The following is a 22,574-nucleotide window of genomic DNA, read 5'->3' as shown; positions in this document are numbered from 1 at the left end:
TTGCTGTGTTGCCCGGCTGCGGTAACAACCTGTGCTCGTCCACTGCATTTGGGACACCCTCTACCCTGCATCATGCTATGCAGAATCTACGCGGTGTCGAGACGTCCTGATCATCGCAGCTGAACCTGCGAGCAACGTGAACTGAACTAGAGAAGTCTGGGTCTGCCTGCGTCGGGGACCGGTGAGTAGTCCATACCCCAACCGGTGGCCCCTCGTGCAGGAGCCCGTTTCTTTTCCACCGCTGTTGCGAAATAGCGACTCTATCCCGCACTCTCACCCTGCCTCTGCCCACAAGTGGAGGCCTTGCTTGAGGAGTGGGGACTTGTTCTGCATCGCTTCATTCACCTGCTTGAACTGCCTGATATCCTTGAAGAGGTCCTCTTTTGTCCATTGGCACCAGCGCGTGCAGGTACTTTTGAGCATAAGGCTCCTCTCTTCGTAGGGCTCGGACTTCCTCCTAGTTAGGTGTATTTCGGATGTCGAACTGGGTCTAATGCACTGCCTGTCTTCCTCCCCATCTAGGTGGTCTACTTATTACGTGCTCATAACTCCTTAGACCCCTCGGTCTTGTATATTTATTGTATTGATTGTGGTGTTTTGGTTTACTTTCGTATTATTGTGATTCTTTGCTATGGTCGATGTTACAAAGGCCTTGTAATAAATGTGTCTATATTTTTAATATAACACCTGTCTGGAGTAATTTGTAAGTGTCCTTGCTTTGTGTGCTCATTGAGGTCTTTCAGTCACCTTCACCCCTCTTGAGACTTAGTCTTGACCGCCGCCATCGCTACCCTGATTGGTCTGGCTTGTCCAGAGGTTACCCTGTTCCAAGAAACTAGGCTGGCCTTCTGAACCTCGGCCCCTCCAGGTCCGAGTTCAGAAATCCATCTTAACAAATTGGTGTACAGCGGTGGGATAGCACTGAAGGTATCCAGTGTTGCGCATGAGCGAAGGCATTCCAAGTTATTCCTGCCAGGACACATAGTGGATTATCGTAATATAACTTTTTAAAGGCCATAGTCCTATCTAACAGTATGGAAACAAGTACCTTGTTAACTTTAAATGCTCCTAAATCCAAAACATTGAAAAAGATGTGTGCTGAGAGAGATGTCTCCTCTCAAGGCACCAAAATGGAAATGATCCAAAGAATCATGGCGTGGCAAGAAGCTCAGCTTAGCGCTTTAGCTTCAGAGGACAGTGCAGAAGGAGGTGGGGCTGCTCTCACTGGTAGAACTGACAGTTCTGCCGCTGCACTGGTCCACAGCGACCATGAGGACAGGGAGGATGAAATGTCCAATGTTTCCTCTACCAGTGCTGATGGGGAGGCCATACTTGAATTCAAGAAGCAAGAGCTGCTGTTTAGGCAGAAGGAGCTTGATTTCAATACGGCCAAACTAAAAATCGAACAGGCATAAAAACAAAGACCGGGATCACTAGATGGAACTGGCCAAGCTTCAAGTTGCCGATGGACCCAGGGGTCCTGGTCATGGGTCTGGGGCCTCCTCTCATCCAAGGTTTCCAAAAGATCTGCTCAGTGTGTATGAGGAGAAGAATGACATTATGGACTGGCTGAATACATTTGAGTATGCATGTGAAGTACAACAAGTTGACAATGCTGATAAAATTGCCTGGTTACTTAGCAGACTGCCCCATTCTGGCTGGAGTGCCATTATGGAAATGTCGAAAGCTGAGAGAGCAGATTTTGCAATGTTGAAGCAGACTCTCATTTTAAAGTTTGGAAAAACTCCTGCCCAATACTTCAAAAGATTCAGAGAGTATAAGAAAAAAGAAGGTGGTACTTGGGTATCTTATGTAACTGAATCCTTAAAAAACTTGACTGGCTGGGTCGGAGGTTATAAGGTTTCTACCTTTTGAAGGTATGATAAGTCTTGTCATGCTGGAACATATTTTTGCATCTTCTTCCCCTGAGCTTAAGCAGCATTTGGCAGAGTCAAAGGAGATATATCCTAAGAAACTTCCCATTGCAGCGGATTTATGGGTGTCACATCGAGTGTCCCATAAGGACAAGACTCATCCTGGTAAGCAGGAGGAAGGGAAAAAGTCCAAAGATAAGGAGGGTGGGGAAACTGATAAATCTTCTTCCCAAAAGGGCCACAAAAAGAAAAATAAGGGTAAGACACAAGAGAACTCACAGGGTAGTGGAGGTCAGCCTCCGAAACAGAACTTTGGTTATAAGAAGCCTCCCTATGTAAACAGACCCAATGGATCTTGTTTTGCTTGTGGAGCAACTGACCACGTGAAGGGGGAATCCCAGATGTAAGGTCAACACCTTGGGGGTCCACTCTGCTAATCTGGCCTTCTCCTCCTACGAGGAAGAAGAGATTACCGGAGCATCCTTCTCCTCAGACTCCTTCCCCAGTGGGATAGAAGCTGTGGTAGTTTTAGTTTCCCTGGGAGCCTAATGTCACAGAGGCTTATGCTAGGATTCCAGATAACACCAAGCACTACTTTAAAGACAGTGTGCTGATCAATGGAGTAGATACTCCAGCTCTTAGGGATAGTGGGTGCAGTCGAACTGTAGTGGATTCTACCTTGGTAGACCCAGAGGAAGTTGCCAGAGCTATTCTGATGCCCACTAGGTTGGCTGACGGCCCACCTCTCATGTTCCCAGTAATACCTGTAAATCATACTATCAATGGTACAGCAGTCAGGATTCCAGTGAGCATTCAGAGGAGTGTCCCAGGAAAGGTCTTGTTGGGCAATGATCTCAAAGCGTTAGGGCTTGTGGGAGATATTGCTGACAGACCCTGCACAAGGTCTCAAACGAGGGCAGCATTGGCCAAGACCAATGCCCTGCCCCAGCCAAAGGGGAAACCCAAGGCTAAAGGAGTCAGAAAACCAAAAAGAGGGAAAGAAAATATTCCCCCTAACTCGCCTACCACTGCGGTGGAGGTAGTTGGTCAATCACCCGGACCTGACGAGGAGTTGGTGATGCCTGAAGTATTTGACCCCAATGACCATCCTGAACTAAATGATTTGTTAGTAGAAGGTGGTCCTGAATTCAGTAAAGGCCATCGTGAGTGCCCATCTCTGAAAGGCCTAAGGAGACAGGCCTGCTCCCAGCTTGAAGGTGACCCTCCTGGGAAGCATCAGATTTATTGGGAAGGTGGACTCCTGTATAGTGAGCCCACAGAGTCTACAGAAGGAGACCATAGGAGGTTGGTGGTTCCCCTTGCTGTAAGACCCTTCCTCCTGCAGCTGGCACATGAAGTGCGCCTTGCTGGTCACCTTGGTATTAAAAGGACCAAGCAAAGGTTATCCATGCACTTCTACTGGCCCAAGATGGGGGTGCAAGTAGAAAGTCACTGCAGGAGTTGTGCCTCCTGCCAGTTATCTGGTAACAGTGGTTCAACAATCCACGCTCCATTGGTACCACTCCCAGTTGTGGGAGTACCATTCGAGAGGGTAGGGGTCGACATAGTTGGTCCCCTTGACCCCCAAACATCCTCCGGTAACAGGTTTATCCTGTATTGGTTGACCATGCCACCAGATATCCTGAGGCCATCCCATTGAAAACTGTGACTGCTAGGTCAGTCGCAAAAGCTTTACTCGTCATCTTTACTAGGGTTGGCTTCCCTAAAGAAGTTGTGTCTGACAGATGCAGCAACTTTATGTCGAAGTATATGCAGGCTATTTGGAAAGAATGTGGGGTCACCTACAAGTTTTCTTCCGCATACCACCCCCAGACCAATGGTCTGGTGGAACGGTTTAACAGGACCTTAAAAAGTATGATTGGGGCTCTGGAAGAACCTCAGAGAAGAAAATGGGATCTTCTTTTACCATTCTTACTGTTTTCCTACAAAGAGGTACCACAGCAGGGTGTTGGCTTCAGCCCCTTCGAACTTCTGTTTGGTCACCCTATACGGGGACCCTTAGCCATAGTCAAGGAGGGATGGGAGATGCCCACTCCCCCTATTACTACCAACGTAGTAGACTATGTGTTAGGGCTCAGAAAAAGGATGGTACTCCTGATGGGTCTGGCTAGTGACAAGTTGAAGGCAGGACAAGCCCTGGTGAAACATTGGTATGACCAGAAAGCTTCCCTCATCAACTTCACACCTGGTCAGCAAGTCCTGATCATGAATCCCATAAGGCCTAGAGCTTTACAGGATAAGTGGTCAGGCCCTTACACAGTGGTGGAGCCCCTGGGTGAGGTCAACTATTTAGTGGACCTTGGAAGGCCTGGACAGGCTCCAAAAGTGTTCCACGTAAATAGACTGAAGGCTTTCATCCCAAGAGTTGAAATCGCAGCACTGCTATTGGCTTCTGATGTTGAGGAAGAGGAGTCTGAACCTCTCCCTGACCTGTTTCAAAGCAGTCCTTCAGATAGCTCCTTTGGGGTGTCCGAGTGGCCCCTCACCTGACTTCTGATCAGCAGGCTGAGGTGAAGAGTTTGCTTAGGCAATTTTTCCCCGTTTTCACAGTCCCCTGGTTTGACACCTTGGTGCAAACATAACATAGACACAGGAGACAGTGTACCTACCAAAAGTAGGGGATACAGGATGTCAGACAAAGTATGGTCTTACATTAAGACGGAGGTCAACAAAATGTTAGATCTTGGGGTGATTGAACCCTCCAGTAGTCCTTGGTCCAGCCCTGTGGTTTTGGTTCCAAAAGCAGTTACTTCTGAATTGAGGTTCTGCGTGGATTACAGGGCTCTGAATGCTGTCACCAAGACAGATGCACACCCTTGCCTCGAACAGATGAGCTGGTGGATACCTTAGGTGCCTCCCAGCTCCTCAGCATGTTTGACCTCACTGCAGGCTATTGGCAAATAGCCCTCGGAGAACATGCCAAGGAGAAGACATTGTTCTCAACTCCAGAAGCTCTTTACCAGTTCAGGGTAATGCCTTTCGGGTTGAAGAATGCACCTGCCACTTTCCAGAGGTTTGTAAATCATGTGTTGAATGGGTTGGATGAATTCTGTCTTGCATATCTTGATGATATAGCAGTTTTCAGTGCCACCTGGGAAGACCATTTGAAACACCTTGGGATTGTGTTACAGGCACTTCAGAAAGCCCACCTGACCATAAAGGCCAGTAAATGCCAGATTGGACAAGGCTCAGTGGTTTACCTTGGACATGAAGTAGGTGGAGGAAGGATACAGCCTCTACCCAGTAAAGTACAAGCAGTACAAGACTGGCCTACCCCCACTAAACAGACCCAAGTGAGAGCCTTCTTAGGACTCACGGGGTATTACAGAAATTTCATGGCAGACTATGGCACCATAGCTGCCCCTCTGACTGCTCTCACCACTCCGAAGAAACCCAAGAAGGTAACTTGGACTGAAGAGTGTGAAAAGGCCTTCAATGGCTTAAGACTCCTTGTGCCAGGCAGGCCCCTGTACTCAGGCCCCCTGATTACCAAAGACCTTTTATTGTGCAGACAGATGTCTCTGACACTGGGATAGGAGCTGTACTATCACAAATAGATGAGAAGGGTAAGGAACACCCTATTGGTTTCATTAGTCGCCAGTTTAAGGACAGAGAGCTCAGATGGTCCACAGTAGAGAAAGAATGTTTCTCTGTTGTGTGGGCCCTACGGAAGCTGAGGCCCTACCTCTATGGGACCCACTTCACTGTGCAAACTGACCATAAGCCCTTAAAGTGGCTGATGAACATGAAGAAAGAGAATGCAAAGTTGCTTAGGTGGTCTATAAGTCTGCAAGGCTTTGGCTTCACTATTGAGCATAGGCCAGGTGTCCAACATATCAGTGCTGATGGGTTGTCCAGAATGTTTAACCAACCTGAACAAGAAACTCATCCAGGGGTGGATTAGTTCCCTTTGTCCTTAGTCTGGGAGGGGCGAGTGTTAGGAAAGATTTCATAATTGTATGTAATTTTCCCTCCATGTGGCAACCCCCAAACTTTTTGCTGTTGTTTTACACCCTGATCTAGATTTTGCCAGAGAACCGCAGCCTTCCGCCGCACTCCTGGGCTTTCGCTCAATTCTTATGGGGAAACTGACATGCCCTTAAAACAGTCAGTACGGGGAGACTTCGTTTCCCTTAGTCCTTTTCTCATGTTGCAGCTTTTGTGCAACATAACACAAGAGGGCACTGTAACCTAAGTTACCGCTCTCTTGGGTCTCTGGTCATTCCAAAGGCCCTAGAAACTTCTTGCTGGACTTATTATGAACGGTGCAAGTGTGTCCCGGACAGGACTGGTGGCAGCTATCGTTTCTTTTGTGTTTTGAACCCTTTTTTGCCATGTTATCCGCGCTTTCCGCGTTTGGCACGAGTAAGTGGCCTTGCTCCAAAATAGCCATGCCACAAAGTTCTTTGTCCTGTCTGCTGACCGTCTTGCCCCTTCACCTTCCCCCAGGTCGCACTGACCCGGCCGTCCTTATTTGGTCATGCACTTTCCCGCGAAACACAACGTTTTCGCGGGCTTCTGCATGCCTTGTGTGTGCCTCCAGGATGTGGGCTGGGATGTCTGGTCCCAATACACATCCTGGGTGCCAGAGAGTCTAGAGTGTCCTGAATGCCTGGGACCACCGTGGTCCGTGATAGGTCCACGTATGGTGTGAGTGTTTGTGAGCAGATCTCCCATTGGATCCTCTCTGTTTTGGCGCAAAGGGAACTTTGGATAAGAGGAGGCTGAATACACCACTACCATGTGGATCTCCTGAGTTCACACTGAACAAGGGATAAGGAACCAAGTATCCTGCAACAAGAAGCTGAGTCGAGGAACCCGCTGGTGACCCGCTGAAGGTTTGGCACCCTGAGCCGCTGTCATCCTGCGAGACCCCTCTGCATCTGATCGTCCTAGAAGGTCTGCGAAGGCGCTTCGACCCATTGGAATAGTGGGATCAACTATTCCCGGCACCTTCATCAAACCCTACAAGTAAGCCTCTTCGGAATTGTCCCTGGGCCAACCAGTGGGCCGACCAGCTTACGCAGGGCGCTTTGCTCGGTCACCGCCGCCGTTTCGGGGAAGCCCTCGAAACTTGGTCTATTGCTTGCTCTGCGTCCACAGCACCCTCACACCGAATTTCGTACCCTTGGCATTCCCAGGTCTGAAGTGAGACAAGTGCGCCCGGACCAGAGTAAACGCGGTTGCCGTGTTGCCCTGCTGCGGTAACAACCTGTGCACATCCACTGCATTTGGGACACCCTCTACCCTGCATCCTGCTACGCAGAATCTACATGGTGTCGAGACGTCCTGATCATCACAGCTGAACCTGCCAGCAACGTGAACTGAACTGGAGAAGTCTGAGTCTGCCTGCGTCGGGGACCGGTGAGTAGTCCATACCCCAACCGGTGGCCCTTCGCGCAGGAGCCCGTTTCTTTTCCACCGCTGTTGCGAAATAGCGACTCTATCCTGCACTCTCACCCTGCCTCTGCCCACAAGTGGAGGCCTTGCTTGAGTAGTGGGGACTTGTTCTGCATCGCTTCATTCACCTGCTTGAACTGCCTGATATCCTTGAAGAGGCCCTCTTTTGTCCATTTGCACCAGCACGTGCAGGTACTTTTGAGCATAAGGCTCCTCTGTTCGTAGGGCTTGGACTTCCTCCTAGTTAGGTGTATTTCGGATGGCAAACTGGGTCTAATGATTACCTGCACTATAGTGTCTTCCTCCACATCTGGGTGGTCTACATATTACGTGCTCCTACCTCCTTAGACACCTTAGTCTTTTATATATTTTATATTGAATTTGTTATGAGTTGGTTTACTTTCGTATTATTGTGATTCTTTGCTATGGTCGATGTTACAAAGGCCTTGTAATGAATGTGTCTATATTTTTAATACAACACCTGTCTGGAGTAATTTGTAAGTGTCCTTGCTTTGTGTGCTCATTGAGGTCTTTCAGTCACCCTTACCCCTCTTGAGACTTAGTCTTGACTGCCGCTATCGCTACCCTCATTGTTCTGGCTTGTCCAGAGGTTAGGTTATAAACCAAGGGGCACTAAGAGGTGCAGTAGACGGGCTGAAGCCCTAACAAACTAGTATTGTAACACAAAAGAGGGCAACACACTGTTATGTATGGGCACTCGTTCCGTTCGAAACTACGGGCTCGTGCCCCTTTAAGAAACGCGAAACCTGGTGCCTGGAAATTGGCATGGCAACGCTGGCGTCCGCTCTACTCCTCCCAGGGATCACGCCGAGTAGCGCGCTGTGTTGTCACGTGACTTGCCTCCTTATTAGCACCTCCTCCTTCTAGGTCGGTGCTTCTGATCACGGATTAGTGGCGTTCCGAAATCTGTCTAAAGTTATCTTGTTCTCTCTGTTCCTGTCCTTGTTTCCCTGTTTTTTCCCCACAGTTTATGATTACCTTGGTTCCTCGACGCGGATTGTTTATTGGATTGCTCTTCTTATCGCCTTGCCTTGAATTGCCTCGTCTGGTATCTTGATCACGGACCGCTACTGGACTTCTCTTGCCTGCTCCTTGGATGCCACGTTTCTTCAGGCCAGACCTCGTCTGCATATGCTTTTCCACCTTCGGATTGTTGTTCCTGGAACTTCTGGTTTTCTCCCGCTTACCTGGAACTTCGGAGTTTAGAATTGGTACACGGACTAGAGACTCCCTGTGTGTACTACCGTCCTCGTGCCGTCGGGTTAGGGTGTTATTAGGCGTCCTCGTGCCGTCGGGTTAGGTTGGACTGCTACTTTGTGGATTGCTTAGATCTTGCCTACGTGTGAATTTCCTCTCCTGGTACGAAACCACCGGTAAGCTGTTAACCTTTTCTGATAAGCCTGGTGGAAGAAGGGGGGTGGCTTGTGTATCTTTTTCTTACTATTACTGGTGGGGTAAGTTTACTTAACTCCCTTTTCGCCTTGCATGGTAAATCTTTGGTTTAACACAACTCAAACCTTGCTGCTGTGGTGTGTTGTTATATCTCGCCTTTGCAGGTCCGGCTTCGAATAGCTGTTGTATTATTCATCTCCAGTCCTCCTTTGACATCCCGCGTCTCGACCTGAGTTGTTCCATTGATACTCCGGGACTTCCATCGGCATCCATTCTTTTCCCCAATAGATCGCTCTGGTTCTTTCTAAACCAAAACCAGAGGGGCACATTGGGAAGAAGAACTCATCGGCTACACTACGAGGGCCACTCTGGTATCTGACAACACACAACTGTATGTCATAAAGTTTAGGCAGTGGGAGAGGCCCAATAGGTATAAAACAAAAGCACTCAAAAGGTGTGTGGCCAAGGAGGTACAGGGTCAGTTGAAAGACAGTAGGATAGAAAAGAAACTCTGTCTAACCCTCATCTCTTTTGGAGTCTCGGCGAAGGAAAACATTTCAGTGCGAGGCACTACTGATGTCGCTTTCCCGGGTACCTCCTCCTACAAGTCATAAGTGGGATTACTCACCACAATAGCTGGGGTCCTCAAAGCCAATACCTTCAACGGATCTCTCCTCAATTTTTGCAGTGGCGAGATCGGCGTCTTCCCGCGCAACGATGGTTTGGCTTCCCTCCCTGCTTAACACAGGAGACAGGGACTCATTCCCTTTTAGTGGTAATTTCGGGCGGCATGCCTCCTCCTGGGTGTGAACAGCCACTTTTTTGCTCTCGATGCTCGGAAAAAAACTATGCAGCTGGGACTGGGTCTTATTAGTCCATGTCCCTGAGGAGTTTGAGGTCGACACCTGCAAGTTGCCACTTTTCAGTGCTTTTATCTGCAGGTGTTTCTTGCTTTCCTCATTCAATTCCAAGAGGTTTAGTGCAAGGTCATCCATACTCGCACCCATTTTACCACTCAGAACGGGGATCTCATCCTTGGTAGATTGAGGCAAACTGTCCACCGTGCTCTTTAAATGAGCTTTCTGCTGATTAGTTTTGGCAAGGTTTAGTTGTTTTTGTGCTCTCAAAAAGGACTTCTTAGCCTTACAAATTGCCTTCCCTCCTGCCCCATATTTCCTGCACCTGACTCGTTTACTAACAATGGGGCTTGATGCTCAGTATTGGCCTGTGAGTCAATTATATCTGTCAATGTAGAGGGACTGTCTGGAGACGAGGCTGGCCGAGTGTCAGTAGCCATTGCACCATCTAAAGGCTCAGGAGTCTCCCTAGATTGAGAATTAGAAACTACGTTGGACAACAGTTGTTCTACCTGGAGCAAGCGATCATGGAGGTTTCGCTACCTCCAGTAGATTGATAGACTCATTGCTAGCATATTCTGTTCAAATCGTGTTGGTACCTTGAAGTACTTGGGAATACAGTCTTTGAGGCAAGTAGGGATTAATTGCCACATTATCAGTTGGTGTCCCCTGCGACTGTACCTCGGGAATTATTGTGACTGATTTGGCAGGCAGGGCATTACTTGCTAAAAAAAATTTAATTTGATTTAAGTAAAAGGTTTTCGAGTGCTCCTCAGCCAACATGTAACCCTCCAATTTGGAGATTTTTTCTTTCATAAATGCCAGCGAACCCTGCATTTCTCTTAGTGAACAGTGGGTTAGTTCATGACCCTTATCAAGAAGATTCAGTATTATTGAAATCACTGGGAAGTTCAAAGGGTCATGTTGGAAGATGTCAGAGTGGGAGTCCTCCGGCATTGATGATGGCATTACATTCCCTTTCGGGGCCACATGTCCAACTCCATCCTTTTACTGGAACCTGGGCCCCAAGTGAGGATGTCAGGAAGGATCCTGTAGCCTCTGAGTACCTGGCATTCATGTTGCAAAGACCAGTGTTCAAGCTCCCACCCCAAACCTGTGGTACCAGGCCAGGGAAGTCCGTTGTAATGTCCTCATGATCTTTCAAGATGGGTTCATCAGATAGGTGAAAGTGTACTTGTACCCGGAAGGGGCGAGACCTAGATGCAGGTGAGGTTGGCCCCAGGTAGAGGCGTACACGTTTCTCCAGCTCACTCATAATGGCTGGGGCGAGCATAGAAGTATCGGATACGTGCACAAATCGCTCCTGGGTCTCCTTCGGTGCACAATTACCAACTTGGACATCGGGGTTATCACAGGCTAACTGCCCCTCATTCGCATTGGCATCTTGCACAGAAAAGGAAAGTAAGTTCTGAGTTCAGGTTCTACTATTGCAGAGGTCTTCAAACTGTGCGCAAATCTTTTTTTTTTTTAAAGATTGGAGGAAATGGGAAGGGGCAGCTCACATGGTCAGACTGAGCCATAAAACGGCCTTATGCACAAAAGAAAAAATGGCCAGGAGTTGCAAATGGATATTCAGTGTTTAGTCAGACTGAATAGCACCCAAGGGGTTGTTTTTTGTTCAAATGTAACCAAATGGTGATATTTAAAGAATATTTATTCGGCAACAATGGTCAAAACTACTAGCTGCATAGTGAAGTAACTCCTCAAACTGGCCCACATTGGTCAAAAGAGTGGCCCATTTTTACTGGCCTACACTAGCATTTTGCATTTTTGGTACGGTCATCGCCCTATTGCCCTATAGCCCAGTCCAAGCCTGCCGGCTCATCCATAATGGGAGAGGGGGTGTCCACCCACTGGCCACCTCATCCATTATGGAGGAGCCGAGGAGCCAGCCCCGTGAAACACTGAGCACTCCCTCAGATGCTTTTTCCAGCTGAGGGAGTGCTCCTGGGCTGGCTGAACTGTCAAAGGGAAACTCTGCCTTTGACAGTTAATTTCCCCAGCCGCACATGATCACTGAGCCATGCAACGCTGGGGGTGTTTTGCTTCGCTGCCTTGCATAGCTCATTGGAAATGCTGGCTGGGGCACATACGGACAGAGCAACCTAGAGCTGGGCATTTTAGCAACCACGCGAGGTACGTTTATGGCGATTTTATTTTTTATTTAAATGTGTATGGATGTGTGTATGCGTGTGTTATGGGACTGTGATGGGAGCAGGATGGGCGGCAGCACTGGGATAGTGGTGGGAGTAGGGTGGGGAGAGCCCAGGGTCTGTACTGGGAGTAGGGTGCGGTGACGGCACGCAAAAGTTCATAGCGATTTCTACATACTGTCCATCTGGCACTTTTGGGGGGGCCCGGCCTGCCCAAACTTTGCTCAGGGTGGGCCCAGGCCAAAAAAGTTTGAAGACCACTGTACTATTGCCAGGGATTCCTTGCTTAGGGCCTTGAGGGGCGATGGAGATGGACAGGGTAGTCCTTCCTGATCGGAAGGTAAAAGTACCTCTGGATTGGCTATCGACATCGAGAGAAGAGATCTTTTAGGGGGAGGCAGAATGGGTAAGGTGCTATTAAGTGGCTTATTCAATGAGCTCTTAACAGAGACTTTAGATAAATTGCCAGCCTTGTTTCCACTTCTTAAAGCACGACTCATGTTCTACTTCAAAACAGCGGGTATGACCGCGTGGCTTGTGCAACCAAAGCTTCCCAACCACAGGGATTTTCACCGCTAAGTGTGTGCACAGTTTATGCTTGAACGTAAAAAATCACCCTCGAGCAGTGTGAATATTTCTGAATTTTCAGAAGACCCACACCAACACCCCAACCTCCCAATTCATAACATATAAACATGGACTCAAGGACATAACACCGGTAGCTGGATTCGAAACCAAAAGGGTAGTCTGTAATAGATCAGAAGAACTTATTATCCCCCAGTCTCCCTGTTGTTCAGTTGTGAGTGATATCACATATACGGCCAGCTCAGATGTACCTAGCTGGTTTGCACCCACACAATACTTGTTCACCAACAGATAATCAGCCCTAGCATAAGTACTAAATAAGGGCTCAAAGGCACACAGGCTCACAGTCACCCACTGTCAAGAACATCAATTCGAGCACTCACTAGACACTTTGGGGCTGAAAGGCACGGAGGCCCGCAGTCACCCACTATCAGGAGTGCCAATACGAGCAATCAAGAAGTGCTAAACAGAAGCCTACCCCCAAGGGGTCAAAGGCCAAAGCCCACAGTCACCTACTAGGGGAGGCTTCTGAAACACACTCTTATAGCTGGACTCTAGGGTTCAAGGGCACACCTCCCACAGATACCCTCCAGCTAGCGTGCCTAACACAAGCACTTGAAAACGCATATGCACCATTCGTGCGCTAACAAGCAGCCCCTCAGGGTTCAAAGGCATAATGCCCGCAGTCACCCTAGGGGCCTGCTCTTAATTCGCGCACTAGTGCCGAACACTCCAGAGGTCTGAGAAAGTACACTCACAAGCCCCCTCTATCAGGAGAACAAGGTTGCACGCTTACTAATAAAAGTGTTAGCCAGTTCAAGACCCGCAGGCTACCCAACAGGGTTGAAAGGCCTCTCGGCCCACAGTCACCCTTTGGTCGGAAGCCCCGATTCACTCCCACTTTGGGCCGGAATGGATGAACAAACATTAAATCAACTCTACTATGACCAAAGAACTTAAGTTGCCGTTAAACTTTCACTTTAACAAGAGAGCTGATTCAATACAAAAGGTGCCAATTCCTCAGACACGTGGACCGTATTTATAGAAATTCTGGTGCTTGCATATCTACGTACAACATCAAAGCGCAACGTTAAGTCAAAGCATGCAGGACAAATAAGGTGTGCTGAATCAGATAAAGGCACATGCGTGTTCAAAGAACCAACTCTGCTTGCATCTCATGACCCAAAGAGACCTCCTAGCACAGTGTGCCTCAGCCTCGGTGAGCCCTCTTGCCCACTACAGAGTCTATAAACAATAAATTAGAATTCTGTGTAAGGAGGGTTCAGAGAATTCAAAGCGTTTCTTAGAACACCACTCGTCAACTTGGTCGGCTCAAAGTTTTTTGGGGGCAGCGAGGTTACTTGTCCACATTGGCGTTGCTCAAGGACCTGAGGTCAATTCCAACATCAAGTCCAAATAAGTCAACAGTGTTTGCATATGCTAGGGAAGTCGAAACTGGAATAAACCATCCCGCACCTCTCTTGCGTGCAACTAGTTAATGATTATAAGACCTCAAGGGGGTGGTCGAATAAATCCAAAATCCGTAGCTTCACAAATTGGAAAAGCGTGGAACTACACTTGCAGCATTCAAGAAGTCATGAAGTAGCACATTGCATAAAATGAAAGTCAAAGGACCACGTTCGAGCAACACGTTTCCGCAAATGTTTTACCGGTCTTACAATGAGTGCTCCCACTGCTACCACCGCTCCACCGAACACCAAACGCACTGCTGGGCACACCACACCGCGCAGCGCTCCGCGCATGTGCAGTGGTTATGTAGGAAGTCGGAGATGTTTGGAGGCGGACTGCAGGCAGACAGGCAGGAAAACAAAGGAAGGAGTAACCGTTATCCTTCACTGATCCACGGAGTAAGTCAGAGGAGCACCTTCCACAAGTAACACCAAACACACTGCTGGGCACACCACGCAGTGCTGCGCGCATGCGCGGTGGTTATGTAGGAAGTCGGAGATGTTTGGATGTGGGCTGCAGGCAGACAGGCAGGAAAACAAAGGAAGGACTAAACGTTATCCTTCACTGATCCACAGAGTAAGTCAGAGGAGCACCTTCCTCAAGCAACACCAAACACACTGCTGGGCACACAGCACCAATCTTCCCATAAGGCACCTATTGCCAAGGCATCTTTATACAAAGGACTGGCTTCTTCACCCTCTCTTCTGTGGTTCCTCTCACCACCTCCATAGCCACGTCTTTAACCAGAGTTAACTGTCAAGTTTCTTTCTTTCAACTTCTTGAGTGCCTCCCTCTACAGCCTCTTGGGTATCTCTCTTCTCATCCTCTTGTGTCATCCTCTCCCTAGCATCTTGGGGTTCTCTCTCCCCCTTAGCCTCCTTGGTTTCTATTTTCCCCCTATACTCCAGGGTTGCTCTCTCTCTCTCTCTCCAGTCCCCTATGTTTTTTCTTCCTAGGTTTCTCAATCTCCATCCACAAAGGTTTCTTGATCTCCACCCACCTCTCTTTCTCTCTGCCAAACCTCTTGGGATACTCCACCCAGCTGCCTTGCTCTTTCTTTTTCCAGCCCACCGGGGCTTGTTCGCACGCCTAACTTTCAGCTATCCTTGTCTTCCTTACCTCAAACCTTCTGGATCACTCGCCTCCCAGCTTAAAGGGTCTCTCTGCTGGCATTCTGTCTTCTGTTTCTTTTCCATCCTTCACCAGCTGTCACAAAATGAGCTCCTTCCCCTGACTCCTTCTGCCACAGGCTTTTTCTTTTAGAGTGCGTTGACCACCCTCTTCTCTGTCCTAAGGAAACTTCGGTGTAACTCCTTAAGCAATTGGTATGTAGATTGTTTGATAGGTCCCTGGATGGAGGATTTCTTGCAGTTACACACCCTAGCCGCACTTGCTTGCAGAACTCCCTTAGCTTAACAGCTGCAAGGTATATGTGTGCTGAGACTTTGTGAGACTTTGTGAGGTCGTCAACTGCTTCAGATTTCTGGCTTAGATTGGGTTCCACTTTTCCCCCTGTGGTTTTGGATATGATTTCTAAATCCTTGTGAGGGGAGATGAGGGTTCAGCCACCAGCAGCTTTGCAAGACTGTCCCTCATTATCAGTTCCCTTTAAAGCAGTAGTGCACAACATGCAGCCGTTGGGCCAAATACGGCCCTTCAGGACATTTATTTACGGCCCTCCAAGTCCCATGAGATTAATGATGTAGTGTTGCCTGCACTAATGTCAATTACTCACTAATTCTAGTATGTCAGGTGTGTTTTGCTATTTAAAAACACGATTCCCATAATACAAATAAATCAAAGTGGTAATGCATTAAAAGACAATGGATCATGTGTTATAGTAAAAATGTAATTAATAAAAGGCACACCTTGTTTTTTCAAGTAAATTCGCACCGATATATGGTGGATTTAGAAACTGACCGTGTTACGTAGATCAAACGCCCATACCATCCCCCTCATTCAGAGGGATAGTTTAGCCCACTGTATGGGACTTATGTAGTACATCTGGCCCTCCAGAAAAACTAATTGTGCACCCCGGCCATAAATGGACAGGAACATCTAACATGACAATGGGACAAGGCCCAGCCTCCCACGCATGGCATAGCAAGGAGGTAGCACAGGAACCCTCTTCATGTGATCCCTGAGTCTAGCATTATTCCCTAACTTGTGGAAGCTCCCGGCCCCTTTGGTGACCACACCCACCACTTTTAAGGTCAGAATGAGGACTTCATCACAGGATCCATGCAGTTTTTATCCTGGGTTCAAATCATAAATGTTGCATTCTTGAATTTTTACTTTATGTATTTGTTCATTATAATGGTTCACAGTTGTAATCAGTTGATTCCAAATAAATTTGTAGACATATTAATGCACTCTGTAGGTTAGTTTCCATTGCTATTGGGTGAGTCGACACATGCTTTGCTGATAATGTTCTTTCTCAATACTTTCACAATATGTTATTACATACATCACACAGGTTTTAGTGGCCTCCAGCTTGTTAAAATTAACCTAGGCTGTAAGGTTAGGACCAGCCACATGCTTAGTTATTTGAATAATCAGTGCATTTAAACAAGTGGTAGGGCATATCGCTCATTGGGGCCATGCAATTAGCCTTTTTTCATCTTCCTGTCCTGTTATTTGTGTTGATTGAACAACCATGATTATCTATGTTTCTCCACGGTTTCACCATGATATTTACCGTGGTTTGATCATGACAATTGCCATCATTTTCATTATGACAATGTGGTTGGGTATAGTGTTGAATGGTGAATAATAGACAGAGCCAAACAAAAACCAGAATCCACTGTGGCAGCAAATTTGAAAAAAAGTGCAATCTGTCATTATGTTATCCTTTGTTTTAATCATTACTGAGTTTTCCACCTTAAAAATATTGACTTGTTGACTACAATCGAATGTGCTTTTACATTCTTATATCGTCACGTTGGCTGATGAGTGTGCAATCATGCATTACATTTTTAGTTGTATCTTTTTCATCTTAAAGGTCTTCAGGTGCAGAGATGGTAGTAGTCAAGCTGCAAAAAGAGCAGCCTCACCTGCCGGAGAAAGACCAGGATTGGTTTTGGGGGAACTCCCATGGATCTGACACTGTAAATGATGAGTCAAAGAAAGCACTGCCCCCTGAACCCCCACATGAAGAGCGTGCAGGGGCAATGAGCGACAGCTCAGGTGGATCTAAGCGAGCAGTCGCCAAAGATTTTAGCCAGAAGCAGATGAAGCTCGTTCACCTGGATCTCAAGGGGGCAGCTCCCAAGGTCTCCTACTTTGAACAGGTCAGTCACCCAGGGCTAAGTGTGGGGGGGGGTCTGCTGTGGGAGGTGGGAAATGGGGGAGGGAGCTTTTGGGATTATGAGTGTCAGAAACGTTGCTCAAAGAGTTAAAAAAGGACTGCGGATGTAGGCAGCTTTTTGGGGGCAGCAGAGAGCTCTGTTTATGGAAGAATAACAAAGCATTAGGGGTTCAGAGCGAGGGTACTTGAGGAGATTAAAGAGTTGGCTCCTTGGTGAGAACAATACTCTGGGAATCAGTATCACATTGTCAGCCTGACAAGAGGGGATCTTGTCAAGTACCATGCGATCGGAGTTCAGGGATTTCGGGGCAGAGAATAGGATCTAGGAGTCAGCTGCTGGGGACTATGATTGACTCTGGGTGGGATATAGGGAGCTCAGTCCATCAAAGTGGTTATTTGAATGGGAGAAAGGAAAGGGGAAATTCCCTGAATAGGAGTGTGAAATGGCTTTGGGAGTCAGACTAATGGAAGCTGATTTGGGCAGAGATGACTATTACCAGTAGGGAAATGACCCTGGGTGTTTGTGGGCTATTGCAGGCAGTTTATGTTTTTTTGTTCATTATAGATTTGATCGAGTGTGTTCTGAAAGAAGAGAATGCGTTGGGGTCGCTGGAGGGGATTGTGGGCAACAGAAAAATTACTCTGGAAGTCAGAGGGCAATTGATTGCCTAATATAGTCAGGTGCCTCTGAGACTTCATTGCTATATGTACACAATAAATGAGGGCTTGATGGGGTTCCTGGTCCTAGTGCTTGAGGCATAGTAAGCGTACCTTACATGGAATTGAGCTGATACAGAGTCATAGACATTGCTTTGCATGGAGTGGAATCGCTATGAAAGAACTAGAGCAACTTGACCCAGTAGAGACAGTGAAACAACAAGTCAAGCATTTGTTAAAGGCTGCTGCTCCTTTTAATTCATTCAAATGTCACATCATATCCGACTCCTTCAAAGCAAACAATCACCTGGTTGGACTCTGACTCTGGTAGTTAAGGGGAGTTGCACTGTGCACATGCAAGAGGGGGTTGGGTCAGCTCCTTCTATGCTGCTTCCACCCATCAGGATCTTCTGTTGTTTTGTTACAGTGCTAGTTGCAGGGCACTGTGGTGAACCAGATGAATTGCTCAAGCTGCATTCGGTCATAGTTAAAGATGTTTATTTAAATAAAAACAAGACGCCTAGCCATATTTCTTTGAGGGAAGTTACATACTTAGCAAAACTAAAGCTAAGGGTGCATATCGATTCCAAAGTAAAAGGTCTTCTGTCCAAATTCTAACCAACTAACTGCCCCTACCACTTTAGAAAATACCTAATGAAAAAAGGTCAGGCTTGCAGAATAGCCACGGTATAGGCTTCTGCCTGGCCCATTCTGTAATTGACTTACTCTGTGTCTCAAGGTACCTTTAGAATATAATGGTGTAGTCTTCACAATCTTTGTATAGAGTCTCTTGGTTAACATGATTATCTTCTGTATGGGTTTCACTCTCTCCTTGATAAAGAAAACTGTTTCTTATTTTAATTTTCCAAGGTTTTATTTCAAAGGCCTCCAGGATTACTTGATAAGACACGTCTCTGTCTCCCACTTTTTTGGCACTGGGACTCCGTAACGTCCTATGGCTCTTTGGTAGGTGTCTTGTTTCTCAATCACAACATATAACTTGGGGTGTCTGCCCACTCGGGTATTGCAAGTTCCTGCGGTCTCATGTACTTTGCTAGCCTTGCTGCAGACCATTGTGTGGGAGTGAGGGGTGCCCCCCTCGTACATTCAGCACGAAATAAACCACTTTCCCGTGCAATAGCAGGGGACGCCTTCATTTCCCGTATGCTAACATTAGCATAAGTGGGGCTATTGCAGAGGACACTTGGCTTCCATTTTGTATGCCCTCGACTCCATCTTTGGACTAGGCCTCACTGCGATAATACGAAAAGGCTTCTCTCCCCTTTGCAGCGCCGCGCACAGCACGCTCATGGCCCCCACCTTTTCTCACTGTGTCTGAAAGCTTCACAGGTCCATTTCTCACGGATGCGCCGGGGATAAATGAAACAAATACACTGTATCATCTCACCCTTCCTCTAAGATCACTGTCCTGTGTGTGAACCGGCTCAAACCATGCCTTGTAGCTCATCCATCTCCACAAACCCGCCAATGCCCTTACCCCTGATGTTGGAAAATTACTGCCACTATAACCCTGTGCCCTCCTAAGGTATTCTCTTAATGTACCAGAAGTGTGACCCTGCTGTGCAGCCCACCCCAGTGTGCCCCCTACTAAAACCAGACCTCTGTCACAGTATATTGCACCCTAGAACTAACAAATGTCAGAGTGCCCCATACTTGCTTTGATGCGCACAGGCCTGCACCATGACTGCGGTTATCACACTAACCAAGACCCCTAAGCCCGATACCCTATATAAGTCCTAATGAATGATGTTATGATTATAGGCATGCAATTTATAGGTTTGCAAAGATTTACTCAAAGGTATACTAATGATCATTGTTTATTGTATGTCTAGTGGTAGTTTTTCATGCTAGTTTAGTTAGTGTCCGCCCTATCTCACCGCGCCCTAACCCTCACCCCTCCTGGACGCTGGCAGCCGGATCACGTGACGTTCACTCTCCCGCAACCATTGAGCAACCAATCCGGATGGAGCAGCGCCTACTGTGCTATATGTATATATATTGTCTAGCCAATCCTGCACTGGTTTAGTACCCTATGTTAATTGCACCATCTATGACGCTGTTTTACTTTATATGTTCATGTAACTGTAATGGTTGCCAGAGCGCTCTCGAGGCAGCAGAGTTCTCTGGATGCCAATTCTATATTAAATAATTAAATCTTGCAACCTGTTCTCTTAGTGTCATTCCTCATTGGGGTGTTTTATATTTATTTTGGATATGCATGTGTAAGACCGGGAGTGAGCCTTTACATTTGGTGACCCCTGCAACGTGATCGGAACAGGTGTGCCGAGGCCCTGTGCCGTGCGGCGAGATCCGGGACGCCCCCAGCAAAACCATTGCCTGCGCGGTTGACCAGTGTGTGCACAAAACGAAAGGTTCCAAGGGTCCCCGTCATCTTTGAAAATACCCAACTCACTGCTCGCCAAGGCGGGTCACGGCTTGGTTGGGGTGCGGACCCGATTGTGGATAGACCATAAACGGAGGCTCTCGGACCACCCGGCTGAACACGCAAGTACTGGTTGCGAGATTCTCAGGGGAAAAGGAAACATTTTGAAATAAGGGTATAAAGACAAGGGTGATGAAAATAGTGAGGAAGTGAAAACTGGAAGTTGGGTTTAGGGCCTGTGTGAGTGTCACTGTGGCTTTTTCTTATCTATCCTTTATATGGCCATTAGGTTGTTGTGGAAAAAAGAGATAAAGAGGAATACTGGATCCTAGCTCCGAAGGGGGGTAGAAGGCGGCGCCGCGTAGCATTGTCTCGACCAGTGCAGGGAATAAGTGGAAATAAAGAGAAAAAAGTAGGAGTCTCATATATTTAGTAGGCTCGGAGTAGTAATTTTGAATATTCTTTTTCCATGTGAGCAGGATTCTTCAAAGAGGTAGCCTAAGGGGGCTCAGAGGTGGGGAGTGAATGAGAAGATAAGAATAAGGGGTAAAGAACTAAGACAAATCAAAGGGGTGATCTAAAACAAAAGATAGTACATGTTACATATTCAATGTTGTTGAAGTATATTGTGCTGGTCTGTTGATAAGTACATGTGTGTCTATGTGTTCAGAAGTAAGCTTTGATGAAAAGTGCCAGTAATAATGTGTGTTTCCTGCACAAAGGTGTAAGTAAAAAGGGTTATTGGTGTTTATGATGATGCCAGTGAAATAAGGTTGAAAAAAGGTGGCAAGAGAAGGTGTTTATTTGATACATTGTTTTGTGTAATTATAATCAGATAAATGAGCTAAGACCTATAAGAATACAAAATAAGGTGTCATGGGGGGAACACACCGTTGGTGCATATTTGCCTGCACCTTCCTTTTGTATAGTGAAAAAATACAGAAATATCATGAGCAATGGCTAACTGAAATAAAGGGAGATGGGTCGTCCAAAATATGGCCAGAGGGAGGGTCCTTTGAGAAAAGAGTGTTAGATCTTGTAGCAACCCATTTGCTAGCCAAATACCGGGGAAAACAATTGCACAATAGGTGGGAAGTATTAGACCTATGGAGAATGTTCAAGGAGGCAAACCCTAGCCGTGAGGTAAGTAAAGAGACATCCCTAGAAAAACCAATAGCCCAGGAGGGAGGAGAGGGAGCTACAGGGTATGAACAAACAGTAAAAACAGGAGAGAATGACCTCACTAAACTTTACCCGTTATTGACAAGGCCAGCTGTGGGATACAGTGAGCCCAGGTATGTGCCGGCACCAAGTACCCCGGCAGCCATTGCCACAGCCCTGCCACCGTATGAAACAGGAGGCCTATACGGCCCAACTAGTGACCCTCCAGTGAATTAAGCAGTTAACTGGGGATCTAGTTAGGCAACTCGCTCACGCCCAAATGGAAATAACATGACTAAGAGCATTGTGTGATAGGGGCCAGATGTTGCCCGGGGGAGGAGAAGTGCCACAATTAGCAATCGATTTAACACCTCTGCCAAGTGTAGCAGGGGGATCTACACCGTCCCCGCTGCCACCAGCACCAATACCGAGAGGGCAAGAACAAGAATGGCAGTCAGGAGAGGTCCTCTTCCATTTAAATGGCAAACCTGTAAGGATAATACAACCATAGACACCAGACAGCCAAAGGGGAGAGGGACGAGAAGAAAGGGAGGAAGAAGAGCAAATAGTCGAAGTATGGAGCGATCTAGATGAGTACAAAGATGGGGCAGCAGCGGAGGGGTCGAAGCTACCATTTTGATTTGGCCAAGAGGAGGGAAGCCTCCCAAGGTGGCAAGTGAGTTTGAGGCAAAGAGTAGCAAACATGTTAGTAAGTAACACAAAGAAGGGAATGGTAAGTAAGAAAGGAGGTAAGGCCAAACTACAGATGCCGCTGATACATAAGGGAGCAGGGAGAGTACACTACATACCATGGGCACAGATGGACAAAAATAACCTGTTGAAACTCCTCCCTCCACTTTCGGGTGGGGCGGGGAAGTGGATAAACGCATTCGAAAAGAACACAGCAGTGGTGCCATTAGCTATAGGGGATGTAAAAAGTTTACTAGTGTCCGCCATTGGTGACCAAGCAGACAGAGTGTGGGTGAAGGCGGGCTTCCCAGGGGTAACAATGAACTGTTACCGCCATGATGGGTCGTCATTTAACAACGTAAGGGCACAAGTCTGGGATGCACTGCAGAGAACTTTTCCAGATACTCCGGATTTACATTTAGTGATGAATGCACTATGGGAGAGGAGGAAGAGGCTATGCAATTCATCCTCCGGGTGCAAGACCTGTGGAGATCTGAAACGGGCATGGCGTAGGATCAATCCACCGCCTTGTTTTACTTCATAATTAAAAAGGGCTCTCGA

General features: G+C 47.3%; 1 protein-coding gene across 2 annotated transcripts in view; it reads left to right on the top strand.

Annotated features, from left to right (window-relative positions):
* Window positions 1-22,574, top strand: part of LOC138569399 (hexosaminidase D-like) — a 644,991-nt gene that overhangs the window by 366,020 nt on the left and 256,397 nt on the right. For both annotated transcript variants that reach the window (XM_069647343.1, XM_069647344.1), the window contains one exon: window positions 16,796-17,084. In XM_069647343.1, coding sequence (XP_069503444.1) covers window positions 16,796-17,084 — 289 coding nt within the window. The remainder of the gene's footprint in view (window positions 1-16,795; window positions 17,085-22,574) is intronic.

Source organism: Ambystoma mexicanum, chromosome 2q, assembly GCF_040938575.1.
Source record: "Ambystoma mexicanum isolate Mex_15411 chromosome 2q, UKY_AmexF1_1, whole genome shotgun sequence".
Lineage (NCBI taxonomy): Eukaryota > Metazoa > Chordata > Amphibia > Caudata > Ambystomatidae > Ambystoma > Ambystoma mexicanum.
The sequence above is the reverse complement of the archived record's forward strand: the minus strand, read 5'-3'. Positions and strand labels throughout refer to the sequence as shown.